The sequence below is a fragment of the Apis florea genome, unplaced genomic scaffold (genome assembly GCF_048593485.1).
Source record: "Apis florea isolate Af1SG1 unplaced genomic scaffold, ASM4859348v1 contig_2989_pilon, whole genome shotgun sequence".
Taxonomy (NCBI): domain Eukaryota; kingdom Metazoa; phylum Arthropoda; class Insecta; order Hymenoptera; family Apidae; genus Apis; species Apis florea.
This window is the reverse complement of record NW_028256685.1, coordinates 312,501-328,190: the sequence shown is the minus strand read 5'-3', so window position 1 is coordinate 328,190 and position 15,690 is coordinate 312,501. Positions and strand designations below refer to the sequence as shown.

General features: G+C 49.1%; 1 protein-coding gene across 2 annotated transcripts in view; it reads left to right on the top strand.

The window, feature by feature from the left end:
• Sp1 (transcription factor Sp8) overlaps positions 1-15,690 on the top strand; it is a 65,009-nt gene that overhangs the window by 30,271 nt on the left and 19,048 nt on the right. The window contains exon 1 of one of the 2 annotated variants that reach the window (XM_086907881.1): positions 11,786-12,254. The exons of the other annotated variant lie outside the window; for it this stretch is intronic. Coding sequence (XP_086764007.1) covers positions 12,141-12,254 — 114 coding nt within the window. The 5' untranslated portion in view covers positions 11,786-12,140. Of the gene's footprint in view, positions 1-11,785; positions 12,255-15,690 lie in introns of those variants that run through there. 2 annotated transcript variants of the gene reach the window in all.

Below are 15,690 nucleotides of genomic sequence, written 5' to 3'. Positions count from 1 at the left end.
ATAGCAAGGCGAAGGGAATAAGAAATTCTTACAAATAAATTGATCAAGGAAGCAACGAGGAGGAGAATGGAGAAACACTCGATGGTATGTTAATTAGACACGCTGTCAAAATCGTTATATTTTCGCCAGTCATTGCGCCTCACGCAGCAGCGTTACAACGTAGGAGATATATCAGATCGCCACGGTCCGATGTCGGCTGTGTAATTCGCTCGGGCGTGCAGGCCCGTCTGGTTTCCAGCGGTGGAGAGGAAGGGAAGGGGCGAGGGGAGAGGGGGGGTATTCAAATGCCGCACTCTTGTATGGAAATAACGCGAGATGTAAAGATGACGGTAAGATACGCGGGGTCTCTCGCCGCGGAGATATTACCAGCTGCTAACGCGTCGACTAAATCACCGAGCATAATACGATACCCGGCCAAGTTTCTCACTTCCGAGAGGCCATTTAACCTCGGTTGAATTAAATTCTTCCCCTCCCCGTGTTAACGTTTCGAACGAAAATCTTTTCGAGATTTTGCACAATATCTCGACGCGTCGACGGGTCGAGACTAGTTACACTCCTCTGGTGAACTTCTCTGGGCGAAAACGAACCACGAAACGAACTTATTTCGTAATTTCTAGTTATTTTATAATATTGAACATAAATGTTGAGCTTCTAGTAACTTTTGGATATATATTACGTATATAAAATATTCCATAGGAAGTGTTGAAGGGAAAAGAACGAAACGAATTTTGGAAAAATTTTCTAGTTACGTTGGTTTAAGAGTTTAATACAGAGTAACGTTTAGTTATAGTCGATATCGATATTATATAAGAATTATGCAAAGTGTTGATTATACAATCTGTCGATATCCTGTATACGCGTTGTCCCGTATATCTATATAAGATATACCAGAAGATAACCATTAATAAATATCTCGTCTTCGAACCGAGTATATTTCCGTTCGAAGACGAGAATGACGAGTAAAAATCGTGACAAGGATTATTAATTCGTTCCTCGGGTTTATTTCGATTATTCGATTCGAAAAATATTCCACCATCTCGAAACCTTTTTTTCCCCGATCATACAGGATTTTTAAAGCGAGCATCGAACGATGTCCAACGTCCAACTCGCTTTTTCCAACGAGCTCGAGTTCTGAACCCCCCCCTTGATTTAATTGGCCCGATCCTCCAATTCTTCTTCTTCTCTCCCCCCACCTCTCCCCCTCCTCCTTTTGACACGAACCACTCGAAAAGAAGAAAACCTCGTTCGAGGTTGACTGGCTCGAAACGAAGCCTCGTAACGAGGTCACAACGCTGATTATAAAACCGTCGCACAATATGGTCCTTGATTGAATCCCCCGGATTTTCCCGCCGACGAGCCTCCACCAACCGCCTCCCTTACCCACCCCGTGCCGTGCCGTGCCGCGGGCGAGTTATTTCTGTTGGCCCCCTTTTCCTTGCCGGATCGTGGATGGCGGCCAGCATCGGCCTGCGTTGTATATAGATGTCGCCGCTGATGACAGAGCGAGGGCAATAATTATTGCAGTGCGCGAATCGCGATTACAGGGCAGCTGCGCTCGGTCGCACGACCGGAGGAGGAGGAGGAGGAGGAGAGTCGCGACGCAGAGCCACTCGTCGTAGTCGCATTCGTCGTGAGCCGCTACATCGCGATGCGTCCGGATAAAATCCGAATCCACCTACCACGTATACATTCGAATCGAAACTCTCGCCCACGTATACCGTCATTTGCGCGTCGATATCGATGTTTATGCATCGATACATCTCGACACAACCCGATTTCCCCTAGAGCGCACGTCCCGCTTTCCCTCCCGCTTGCCATAAATTTGCAAGTCGTATAAAACTCGGCGATCGAGTTCCTTCCTCGACGGGGATCCCTATTTTCCCTCCCCCTCCTTCTTTCTTTCCCAACAACGAGCGAATCTCTCGAGAGCGGATCAATCCTCGTCCAGTTATTTGCTTATTTATCTTCTCTTTTCTCTTCTTCTTTCTTTTTCTTTTTTTCGCGTGAGCGCTACGAGCGAGATGAGCGAGATTATTATTTGTGAAATGCGCGGAAGCTTGGCTTCTAAACTCGGCGATCTTTTACGCGATGATTATCGCCTCGGTTGGTATCGACAGGATAATTAGCAGGGTATGGCGCGGTAAATAAATTTCGTAATGAGGTATACGCATCAATATTTATAACCACGTGGTTCAATTTCCCACAATGTTGTAACGAACACGATCAGATAGATACGTCGATAACCAACTTCTCCACTTTATTCCATTGTACATAATTACGCCTGTTACTCACCGACCATAAAATCCCGATCACGTGATCGCGTCCCGGACATCCGTTGTGCACGCGTATATATATATATATATATATATATCCCCCGCCCTGGTGCCTCTCCCTCTCTTCTCTCCTCCTTGCGGATGAAATCGGACGGAATCTATAAAACGGGCATCTCGTAATGGAAATCAGGAACGGACGAAATAACGTATACGTCTCTCTCACCTTTCCCCATTGTCTCCCGATTTTTCGATCTCCCCGTTCGTCGATGATTCGACGAGGAAAGTCGAATACGAAATTTTTTCCGTCCGTTAGTAGCGAAGCCGACGATGCGCGCCACGGAATCTAGGAATCTTTCTCTCGGAGCAGGTATGTCGTTAATGATACGGGATTCTTAAAGGGATTCCAAATATTATGATATCAAAATTCGAAAAACTTTGAAGTATTTTAGAATGACACGAGTTATCGACAAGGGATTCCAATGGATGAAAATTCGATACTTTGGAATATTTTAGAATGATATCGACACTTCTTAAAGATATTTCATTGGATAATATCAAAATTCGATACTTTGGAATATTTTAGAATGATATCGACACCTCTTAAAGGGATTTCAATGGATCAAAATTCGATATTTTGAAGTATTTTAGAATGATATCGACACCTCTTAAAGGGATTCCAATGGATAATTATGGATAATATCAATCGAATGGATAATATCAAAATCCGATGCTTCGTGAAAGTATTTTATAATGGAAGAAGCAGATCTTAGGTTAAAATATCGAATGGAATGCGAGTATATCGATACTGAGTTCGTTCGAAGCTGTGAAAGTTGGAAAAGAATTTGTATCGTGTGGACGATGCGATATTCGCGTTGTTAAGGGCACGGCGCATTCGATGCAGGTCTCATATACCGTCGGACACGGCAGACACCTCGGCTAATTGTATAAATTATGTATGCGGCTTGGACCTTTGCCGGCTCGTGTCGAGAAAATACCGTGTCTGGTGTTCTCCTCGTCGCCGGTGGTATTCTCGTGGCTGCGAAGCACGGCCGGGGCAGACGTTCGACGAGAGCCAAGGGGGAATGAATTCTCTGTGTGGAAGAAAAGGGGATGTTGCACCGGGGGGATACCGATTTACGAGCTTGCGCATCCGCTTTGCAGCGGGCATTATTGAGATTAACAGGCGTCCGTGCTAGTCTCTCCTTCTCCGTCGAAATGGTTTCTCGATCGGTGGAGGAAGGAAATCGGGCGGAAAAACTCCTGGAAGGAGAGGAAGGCTCTGCTCGTGCAAGAAAAATTGCGTCGCGATGGATCGAAAAATCAAATGTTTCTATCTATGAATGAGTTGTACAATATTCGATTCACGCTGCTGAATTGATCGTTTATTATTTACGTTCTTTTCTTCCACTTCGGCCAGCGGCCGATGGTTATCTTATCTTATCTTGTTTTCCTCGTGTTGACGAGGCTTGGCTTGCGAGCAACGATGTTCTCTATTCTCGATTCGAGTTTTACGATCGCGTTTACACACGCACACAGCGATAATTTTTTTTACCGAGCGCTCGTTTCTTTTTACGACCATTGTAAAAAAGCAACGAGTTTATATGGTGGTGTTGGGAAAAGAAAAAAACTTGTCGTTCTCGACAAATTTCTTTCTTGCATCGCTCGTGCCAGAGCGATTAGAAGCAAGCGTAAAAAAATTTCACGGTAAAAAATTGTCACGGGTTATAAGCGATCGAATGAAATTGGAGCTAAAAATCAAGGATTTTTAATAGCCACGCGATAAAATCACACACACACGCGCGCGCGCATCTATGTTGAAATTCACCACGCGAAATAATAATACAAACGCGGCTACAACGAGGGAAATTTATCCTCGAATTATCAGGGGCATATCTATTGACAGCCCTCGAATGGCGATCGGCCACGAACGCGCGCGTCTCTCTCGGACAAAACATGAACCATCCCGCCGGCCGAAGTGGATGATTTATCGTGTGCGGCGAGAAAATGATACAAAATGACGCGGCCAATCGGTCCTCCCGTCTTTCTCCCGCGATTGCTTCTTCCCCCCTTCTCCTTTTTTTCTCCTCTCCCCCATCGTGTCGAAAAAAGAAAAAACGTTCCATCGTGGCATACGTAAACTGAGAAAAATCCCCCCCGCTTCGGAGAATGAGTTCAAACTCGCGCGTTATATGGGCTCGCTTATTTTCGCCTATTCGTCGAAGGTAGTACGATCTTGGATCACGTTACCGTGCCCTCCCTGCTTATTATCGAGATGACAAATAAAACGTTGGCCCGATAATTCATTGAACACGATGAAGCGTGTCTCGAGGAGGAAATCTTGAAAGACGAACCGTTAATAAATTCGAAAATCTCCATCCATCCATTCATTCATTCGTCCGGAAAAAAACCGCGTTTCCACGTAATCCATTGGCGGCGTGGAATTTGATGGAGGAAATATACTCGGCGAGCGCGTGTGTCGTGCGCGCATTTACGTAAGCGTGCTGCAAGAGGGAATTGCAAATCGGGGGGAGATTTACGGATCGCGTTTATGCAAACAATAATCGTACGGCCTGTACGGAGCGTAGGTATACACTCTCGAGTAGTCGGGGCCCGCAAAGGATATCGACGTACAAGAATTGGTGCTGTTAAAGCTCGAACGTCGAGGTTAGGTCGTTCCCTCAATGATTCACCGGATAATGGAGACGAATGCGGCCATAACTCTCCTCGTCTCTCCTCGTGCAACCACTCGCTCTCGCCCGGTATCCGGACCTCGACTTCCAATCCTTCCCTCTTTTTACCTCTTATTTCTCCCCCCTGCGTTGCTTTGCAAAACTCGAGTTTGCAAAACACCACCTCCTCCTCGAGATCAAGAAACGAGGTGTGGTGATACGGCGAACTGGATGAGATTGGATTGATCGACGGATGGACGGATACGGCGAATAATTGTCCGCACGAGCGGTTGATGTTAATAGGCGCGCGCGCGTGCACCTACACGCATAGCTCCAACTTTCCCTTTCCACATGGAACTCGGTAATTACCGCCACGGTGTAATAACGAGCTACGCCCGGGACACCCGCTATTGGGCCGCGAGTAAATACTATAATAATATGACTAATGGCGCGTTGTTATGAATTACAAACCGGATAATGAACATGTATATATATTTTATATATATATATTCGTTTTTTTCCCTCGTTCGTCTTTTTTGCGCCACGTTTCACACGAATACCTGTTGCCTTCGTCGATTGGCCTCACGAATCACGGTGCACGTGGATTCGCCAGAAAGACACGAGGAAACAGAGATAAACAGAGAGAGAGAGAGAGAGAGGGAGGAGGAGGAGGGGGAGAAAGTTTGGAAGCGCATGGATATTTACAGGGAGGATAATCGAGCGCAATTTCTTGCCTCTTTGCTTTGGAGCGGTTTCACACCTCGATCGTTTCCTCTTTCCCCTTCCTTCCTTCCTTCCTTCTCCCCCTCCTCCCTCCTCCCCCTCCTCCCCTCCTGCCCGTCGACCGGCCGCAAACCTCGTCGAGCCCTCATCGCGGCTTCGAGGTAAAAGGTTAACTTGATAACCACGCGGTAACCGCGGGCCTTAACCGCTTCCAGGCCCAGCCGGCTGGCCGGCCGGCCGGCCCCCTCCCCTCCGCCTCCAACGCGAGCCAACACGTACGGCCAACTACCGTAAGAGCCCCGTTTTCCCTTCGCTACTTAGAGCCCCGTGATTGCGGTCGCAACGGCCGACTTCGGCTTTGAACGGCTTTGCATCAACGTGCGATACATGCGATTATATTTTCTTGCGCGCGATCGAGCTTCTTTTATTTCGAAAGAAAGGAAGTTTCTCGGGGAAAAAAAAAAAAGAAAAAAAGGGAAGGTCCGATCGTCGGACACGAATCGAAAGGCGTCGAGTTTACTTCTCACTTTCCGATTCAACGCCTACACCTGTGTCCGTGTGTATACATCCTGTTGCATTAGCAGCCTATTTGTAAAGATCGAAGCCACCCGCGGCCATTCGAACAATGCCGTGCTCGATCGGGAGGCGATCTTTTCGCAGCGTGCGCCCTTCGCAGCGGGTGACCGACTCGGCCGGGAATACTGATCCATCGATCGATCTCGTAACTTTCACGCGCCTTTTCGCGCTCCTTCTCGCACGAGGCTAGAAACTTCTCGCCATACGATAAGTTGTGCAAAGTTGTGCAAAGTTTTTGGACATTGCGGATTGATCCTCCCACAGAGAGTAAAAGAAGGAAGAAGAAAAACGATCGCGGTAATCAATTTATTTACCGCGGTGCGTTTTACGCTGGCTTACGTAGCCTTCGATTCGCTTTGTGAGCGGCCGTCCGTGTATTGGATCGAGCCTCGAGATCCATTAGCCTTCGTAGATGTTGCGTCGAGATACGGGGCACGTATACCACCCTCGATCCGGATGGTCACGATGATTGGAAAATTAAATCGTCCGCTCGACTTTCTCTTTCTTCCTTCGAAAAATTTTTTCATCCTCTCGATCCTTTCAACGATATCGCTCATTTTGTCAATATGGGAAATCTCGACGTCCCGAGAATTCGACGTGTTGTTGATCGATCGATCATTCATTTCAAGGATATTTCCAGAATAGAAATTGCAACCACGAGATATCCATATATATATATATATAGGTATGTCGTGTAGCGGAAGGAAATATTTCCTTCGAGATATCTTCGTGTTTGCAAGAAAATTTATTAATATTATTCGAAGAAAGAAACGAAAGGAAGAGAAAAAGGGATTCCTCGCTTTTTATTATCGATGAAGGGGAAAGAAAATCGTTGGTGGTAAGAAATCTGCGATCTGCCACGAATGCAACGAGACCGAGGCGCGATACGTTGTCGGCCGGTCCACCAAGATAGGCTTGGAAGATAACCGGGTTGATTTAATGCGGCGAGGGAGGAGGCGGGGGTGGGTGGCTGTGTGATATTTTAATACGACGGGGAGCGTGATGCTCGGTCATCCATCTCCAACGCCACGAGAACTGTTAGTGCGTGTGCACGCCCGATTTTGCATACGCGGAAATCACGGATGGATTCCGGCGCACGTGAAGGAAAACCGGCCTCGTTCTCCCCGGCCAGGAAGGAAGACAGTTTGTTACCGTTATCTTCGTTCCTGCCTATACATGCCCGCCCCCAATTTCGCTCCTCGATAAAACCGGGAAACGGTTTGTTCGACGAATAGGCCGAACCCGACTCGAACCAGAGTTGAACGCGTCGTACGATTCGAGCGCATCTTTTCACGAGACTCTGGATAAGCAGGGAAAAAAGACGCTCGATCGAAAGATGATATCATCGTCGAAACATGGGGGAATAACATTTATCCGACACAATAGAAGAATACACAGAAACGAGTTTAATTTCTAATCCCCTCCTGTAAACACGTCGTCTCCGGTTCGAGGAAAAAAGGATTATCTCGACGGCGGGATAATTACAATGGAACATTCGTTTCTAATCCCTTTTACTAAACACGCGCTTCGAGGCGAGAGTTTAATAGGATTATCTCGATGGAAACATTTCGTATCGCCATTCGAGCACCGACCTGTGTCGAGCGAACTTATAATCTTAACGCTTTCGGGCCGTGCGAAAACGAGCGTGCGAACGAAGGGGCGACGCGCCACCACCCACAAGACGCTGCCTAGATCGCGTTCTAGGCATTTCTTTCTCGATTAGGTTCCCACATATTAGCCAAGCCACCCCCGCGACGTCCACGTCCCGGGCCCCGTTCCGTACGTCGGTGCCTTGCGCTCGCGCCGGCCCTCGGAACCAACAACGTTGGTTCGACGTTGTTTTTTGTGTCTGGCGGGCCCTCGGGTCCGCCACGATTTAGTGGCCCTAATTGCAGGGTTCAGCTATTTAATTACCGGGTTCGGGGCACCGCGCCGTCCGTCCCTGGCCCCCTACACTTGCCCCGGTCAAAATGCGAGTACATTCGTACGCGAGCGCACGTTGATGCGTTTTTTCGGCCCATATATATCCACCCACAGAGAGAGAGAGAGAGAGAGATCCCCTCTCGCGCGACAACTTGAACGTTTATTTATTTTATTTCCTCATCCATCGATCTCGACCGCTTACGTGTTCCTCTCCTCTCTCGTAAAAGTTGCACAAGAAGGATTCTCGAAGAAGAATCTTCCGTCTTCTGCGAGACAGGACAGCCATTTCGGCTCGGTGCCAAACGAGCCCGCCAAACGATATATCCTTCTGTATATATATATATACATTCGATTCGATGGATGGAGAGAAGAAGGATTAAAGCGGACGTGTCCCGTGTATATCCGTGCGAGTGATCCCCCCCCCCCCCCCCCGGAATCTTTCAATCCTGCCTAATAACAGGGTGGAAATCGGGAAGAAACGTGGGTCCAAACTCTCTGCACGGGGCTACCAAATGATTGATAAGTCCATAAAGTCCCGATCCCGTGTTGTTGTTGTTGTTGTTGTTGTTGCTGCTGCTGTCGATGCTCGCTTGTCGGTGGTCGCTTGTTGAGGAGGCGCGCGCGCAACAGGACGTGCGTGGCACGATCCTTTGGCCGCGGGTGACGCGGTGACGGGATGATGACCGACCCCGGAATCATCGTGATTACCCCGTAATGCGGGCCAAACCGACCGTCGTGACCCGACTGCCACCGTGCCGTGCAACGCTCCTCCTCTCCTTTTTTCCCTCTCTCTCTCTCTCTCTCTCTCTCTCTCTCTCTTGCCTGTGTGTGTGGATCGTGTGGCCTATTTCCTCCCCCTCCCCTCCCCCCCTCCTTCCCGATTCGCGTGAATCTTTATCATTTCTCAGTCGATAGCGAGCTCCCTTTCGATTTTTCGGTGAACGCGTCGACCGACCGACCGACCCCTTCTTTCTTTTTCTTCCTTCCCCTCCTCTTCGTTTTCGCCGGGCGAAGCGAGCACTTTTCTCTCCCTCCCCCTCCCCTATCTCCGGCTTTTTTTTCGGCGAAACGAATGTTTCCCTTTCCGGGGGTGGAGAGGAGGAGGGAGGGGGCACTGACGTTACTTGCGACTCCGGGAAACGAGACGTAAATTTTTCCCCTTCCCGAGAACGGAACGGCGCGAATATAAATACAAATACGAGGGTGTAGTGCGAAGCTCGAGACGAAGAAGAGGTGGAGGGGTCGGGGATTAACCATTCCCGCCCTTGAGAGAGTCGGGCGCGAGAGAGTTTTAATTGTAGGCCATGGTGGGGGAGGGGGGAGGCTATTATTCTTTCTCTCTTTCGTCTCTCTTCCTTTCCGCAAAGGAGAAAGATATAATAACAGAGCGCGCGGAGAAAAGAACGACCATCCGTCCGTCCGTCCGTCCGTCCGTCCGTCCGTCTGGCAGTTTCGTATTCCGAGGCGAACCCGCGACTTATATCCACAATTTTTCATCGTACAATTCTACGCCTCCTCTCCTCGAGCCCCCTCATTCATCATCCGTTAACGCGTTCACGTTTAACGCGTTTCTGGAAAAGTCAAGAATTCGAGGCGCCCAAACAATCGACGAAATCAAATCGCGGCCCGACCCTTAATTGGGTTATAACTCATTCATGGGGGTTTGAACAGGGTTCGTCTGTGACGAACCAATGGAACGGTTCCTTCTCTCTCGCTTTTCTCTCCTGCGGAAACGACGCTCGGGAGGGACGTTGAGGGGGTTTGAAAGGGAACAAGGGGAGGCGAAAGATAAAAAGTGCGCCCTCGAGAAAGGCTTCACTTTGTGTCGGCGGGCGAACGCTTGGTGTCAGCGCGGCGGCAATCCTTTCGTCCCTTTTAACGTTTAACGTTTCTCCTCCATCCTCCCTCCCCCCCCCCCAGGCCGGGTGGTGAATGAAGGATCACACGCGGTTCCCACTGTATCGTGTTACGCGCAAGGGGTGACGAGGAGGAGGAGGAGGAAGAAGAAGAAGAAGAAAGAAGCAAGAAGAAGCAGTTTGGCATTATGCGTCCGAGGGAGAATATACGAATCCATTCACCGGCAATCATCCGTTCACCCAAGCGTCCTCTCTTCTTCCCTGCCGCCGCCGCCTCGTTTCATTCAATCCTCCCTCCCCCTCGTCCAACTCTTGCTCTCTAGAGTGGAGTAATTCACGCTGAAACGGGAAACGCAAGGAGAGAGAGAGAAGGGAAGGAAACGGTAGTTTCTTTCCAATCCGAAAGATTCTCTCGAACGATCGATTCTTTACCTCCTCCTCGACGCGGCTACGTGTATAATAAGTAGAAAGTCGAGGGATGGATCGTGGGTGGTTAAATGTCGTCCTGTATTCGTATATTCGTCTCTGTGCACCACTTTGTCAAAAGTTGCAAAGAAACTCGCTTCTTCGTCTCGAAGAAGGGCAGATATCTGTCCTCGATTTGAAAACGGAGGCTAGATGGTGGAATTACGCGAAACGTTGGTGGAGAGGAAATGTGGTCAGGGATATGATTAGCGCGTACGACGATAGGCCGGATCGTTGAGAAAAGTGCGTCGGGCACGCATCGTGATTCTTCCGTTACTCGTCACTTCCTTCTTTCGAGCGACCGTTTCCCAAACCGGATCGATTTATTGATCGAGCGTTGTTCAAACTTTAGCAAGCAACAACCGAGCAAAGCAGGCTATCTTCTAGCCGTTAAAAGCAAAATTGAATTAATCCCGCCGCTGCGACAAAGAGACGAGGAGACGAGCGCTCGATGGCAAATTGAATTTTAATTACCGGCCTCGATAAATTGCATTCCCCGAGTAAGCAAGCCCGATACTCCCCTCCATCAACAACCGACTATAACTCATTAACGTCCAGCAATATTCGCTTTTCACCACGCGCCTCGCGCATCGAGATATATCGTGCAAATATCCTACCCGAAAGATTACACCATTCGCTTCGTAAAATCGAAAAACCTGTTCCCTCCCCCCCTCCCCCTCCCCCCTCCTCCTCCTTCCCCCCCCCCCAAGTAACGACGTACGCCTAATACGTCGAGCCTACTCGTACTTATCCGCCTCCCACGCGCGTGAACGAAGCGAGTGAAACAAGAAGAAGAAGAAGAAGAAGAAGAAAACAAGAAAGGGGATATTGGCGAAAGGATTGGTAAACGTAAAAGCAAACGGTTAAAAGAACGAAGGAGAAGAGGAGGAAGAGGAAGAGGAAGAAGAAGAAGAAGAAGAAGAATGAAGAAGAAGAAGAAGAAGAAGCGGTGGAGCGAACCACGTGATCGCAGCGCGTTTTAATTGGTCGGGAGCGTGCGGTGGAGGGAGGAGGAAGGAGGCTGACGAGGGGGCGAAAAGGGGGGGTTCGTTAGGGTTGCCACGAGGATTAGACAATCGCGAGGTTGTACGAGGAGGACGGTTGCGAGGGCGGGCGCTGCCCCACCAGCAACACCTTCCAGGATGGATACACACACTTGTGGGAATTCCCGCGGGACGTGGCCGACCACTCTCCACCACGTCTCGAACGTGTATACATATCCGCACCTATACCGCATCGCGAAAGGTTAACCGGAGGATCGTGGTGGTAGTGGAGAGAGAGAGAGAGAGAGAGAGAGAGAGAGAGAGAGAGAGAGAGAAAGGAGAGGAGATCCGCCTCCTCTTTCGGACGCCGCGTTTTCTTCCACGTAGGGGACGAAAAAGCTCAGTTATAATTGTTGCACGCCGCGAGCTGCATCTTCCAATTGCGTTTCCGGACGCGTTGTTGTCCACGCGTTGTTGGACAAGGAATCTTCGTTGTGAACAATCTTCAGAAACGGATTACACCGAGGATGCTGCCACTCGTATGAGGATGGATAACGTTTCTTAAACGAGTTGGATCGAGACACTAGTGCGCATAGATATATATATTCAATACAAAACTGTCTCCACGAGTAAGACGTAATTTATCATTGGACTTGATGTGAGATTCGAAAGATGAATTGCGCGTATCAATACACGCATCCGGCTCACCCGCAAAACGTTATCACCGTTATGCCACCGACGGCCGTCCAGCAATCGCAACATTCCACGGATACCGAGTATCTAGAGGTAAATAGTTGATTAACAAATTCGATTGTTTTCGATTGTTTCTTAGGGAGGGGGAGTCGAAGTCGAAGGGTGGGAGAATATTTTATTTTCTCCAGCGATATTCGATATTTGATTAGGGAGAGAATCCGTATACAACAAGAATCGTCCGTCCCTTCAAGCGTCGACATCCTGGGCGTTGCAGCAACACCCTCCCCGTTAATTGTTCATCTCCCGACGCCACCTCACGCACCACCCCATCCTCCTCCAGATTCTCCTTAACGCGGCGCCAATTCGCGCGGCTCTCGTCGCGGAATTCAATTTGCACGATTGCCAATCGGATCTCGCAATTCGATTTGACGGTCCAAAACGACGATGGGGGGAGGCGAGTGGAAAACCTGTCCTTCGTGCAACGACACCGACAATTCAACTCGAATGATGAATCGGGTCGCGTTGATCGGCTCGCGTGAAACGTTGCGATGGGAAAAAAATGTAAAGACTTTCGCTGGAGGGGGTGGGTAAGGCTTGCATACGTACGTCGAAGAATCGTCGCTGGAGAGAGGAGGGGAAAGAGAGAGAGAGAGAGAGAGAGAGAGACGTAGCTGGGGGATATTAATATAAGGGCTCGATACGTAATTATAGTGATTACCGTATTGCCAGGGGGCGGACGAGGGCGTCCCTCAGTTTGCACGTCATTTCGCAATCTCAAACTTGCGGCGAACATGCGCGCGAATTTGTCGGCGATCCTCCATCAACCGGCTAATTGTTTCCCCCCTTCTTGCGCTAATTCTTCACGCTCTCCTCGCTCCGTTTTGTTCCGGAACAACGCCACCACCCGTTTCCCACCCGTTTCTTTCTTTTCTTCCACCCGGGCGACGAGGTGAAGAAAACCTAACGATTTAACCAGGCATCGATTGTTCTAACCAGGATGATATTATCAATCTAATTATTAATCTTATTATTTAGATAGCCAGGTTGACGGCTAATTATTGCACGTAATTATGTCTTCTGGAATTGTTAGACGCAATCTTAACTAGCCACAATTGACTTCTTTAAGCAATATTATCTCGACAGTTTACCTTATCTCTCTCTCTCTCTCTCTCTCTCTCTACCTTTTCGTTTTCGCGGATTAAAAGCGAGTGAGTTACGGAGAATCGTAATCCTCTCCTCCACCCCATAAATCCGAGCGTCTCTGTATCCCCGAGCCGGCAGATTCCGAGTTGTACGAGTCCCGGCCAACGAGTCCGTAAATCAGCACCCTAGACAAGTCTCTCTTCGCCTTGTTTCAACGGCGAAAACCGCTGCCGCCCCGATCTTAAAAGCCTCAAAGAGACGCGGCTCCCCTCCTCCTCCTCCTCGTTCGGGGAGAGACGAATCACCGACAACGGTCGGTGGAAACGAGCTACGCCTCGCTACTATTTATTCGACCGTGGCCGATCCCTGTATATATATATATATATACACGCATAATTCTTTTCGACGATTAGAACAATTCGAGTTTGAGTTGGAACAATCGTTGCACCACCAATTCGAGAATAACCTCGAATTTCCGCGATAAACTCGGGAAACTCGTCGTGCTCGTTTAACGAGCATCGCGTGGCCCTCGTTGGCCATTTATTCGTATTTTTCGTAGTTGGAAACTGGTTGACGACGTAACCAACCACGTTCGTGTCGTTTTTATTAACATAATGCGATCCGTTGAACCCGATAATCCAAACAGATACGACGGTTAAGATTAAACACGAGGCGGGTCAAAGTGGTGGTGAGCTGCTCTGCCTCTCCTCTCCTCCGCTCACCCTCCCGGTGAATCTTCATTTTCGACGGTCCCGGCCGCTATATGCGAAGCCTTGGTTCCTTGGTAATTATTAGTCCATCAGCATCTCCCGATGGCCACATGGCCGTATAAGAGGCAAAAGAGCCGAGGCCTAAGATGGTCCCAACGTGGGCCATCTTAGCCTCGCGAGGCCGCCCTGTCATTATCCGCCCCCGTCAGGCCTATGGGCCTCCCTCTCCCCTTTTCCCTTTCAACCCCGTTCACCTCGCCGATCAACGATCGTATACGCCATCGATATCGGTCGATCGAAAATATCAATCGTCGATCGATCGAGTTTTCTCTCCCTCCTCGTCCCTCTCCTCGCGTGAGAGTTGGCCCGATAAATAACGAGCCTCGTTTCTGTCCGAAAATCTGAAGCGAGGAAAAAAAAAAGAAATGGAGGGGAGAAAAGGGATCGCGAGGGGAGATGGAGGGAAGTTGCGTATGGGAAAATAAAACACCCTCCCCCGTGCAAATGAGGATCATCTTGCACGGGGATCGAATCCCGTTTTTGAAACGACGTTAACGCCTTCCGATTCCGATCCGGTTCATTGTGAAACATCCCTTTTCTCTCGCTTGCGCAAGCGAACAACGTGGGTTGTCCCGCCACGAGGAGCGGATCGCACCTTTTGTGGCCCGATCGCACGCGATCTACGCATCATCGAATCGTAGGGGGAGGGGGATCGCCGCCGATAACGTCTCGCGAAATATTTGTTTCCTCGACGATTAGAACTCGTATCGATCCCCCTCGACGCAGAGAAAATGGCGTCGTTTGACTGACATTTCGAGCCGGGTTGTCGAATGGGAGAGTTCTCTCGTTCTGATAATCGAGCATTTGGTATATAAATATTTCATCGGTGATTTGGTGGTGTAAATTCTTTTTTTTTTTTTTTCGAAAATTGTCGAACATCGTCAAAGACGATGGTTGGGACGAGGCATCACGCGCAAATTGGCCGCGGAAGTCTCGAGAGATGGCTTCTTCCCGAAGCGAAGAGCGAAGAGCGGTTGTGAATGGAGCGCGATTAGCAGACGGTCGCCTCGCCACAGTGGCGCCTCGATTCTCTCTTCCATTATGGAAAATTAGGACCTAATCCCGCGCCCGTCTCCGCGCCCGTCTCCATTGGCGTAGACGGTTAACCGCCGATCCGTAATCGTATCAATCAAACGTTTTACGCGGTCGACGAGACTCTGTTGGGAAAAAAAAAGGGGCGATCGATACGCCAATGGGACGGCGTTCATAATAGACCGGCGTTCCTCCTTTTCTTGAAATTTCATCCATCATATACACGGAGACCGGTTGATACCGGGCCGGTCGATAACATTTGAAATTCAAACTCCTCGATTAAAATCGCATTAAACGCTCGTAAGACGAAGATATATACCGTGATCTTCTTGCCGTGATTCCCTTTGCATGAATCCTCCTCGACAAGGTCATAATGCCTCGAATCCGACCATTTGCTCGTTCGAACGGTCGCAAATGTCGTTGTAGATTAAGCGATAATTTATTTCGCGTGGCAAAAAAGTCGATCCGTGCCGCGCTTTTTCTCCTCGCGGCCGCGATAAGTAGAACGAGACGTGTCCGGCCAGACGTCCCCTTCGCCCCCCTCGGAGACGTGAACGATATTATTTCGATCCAAAGCAGCGAAT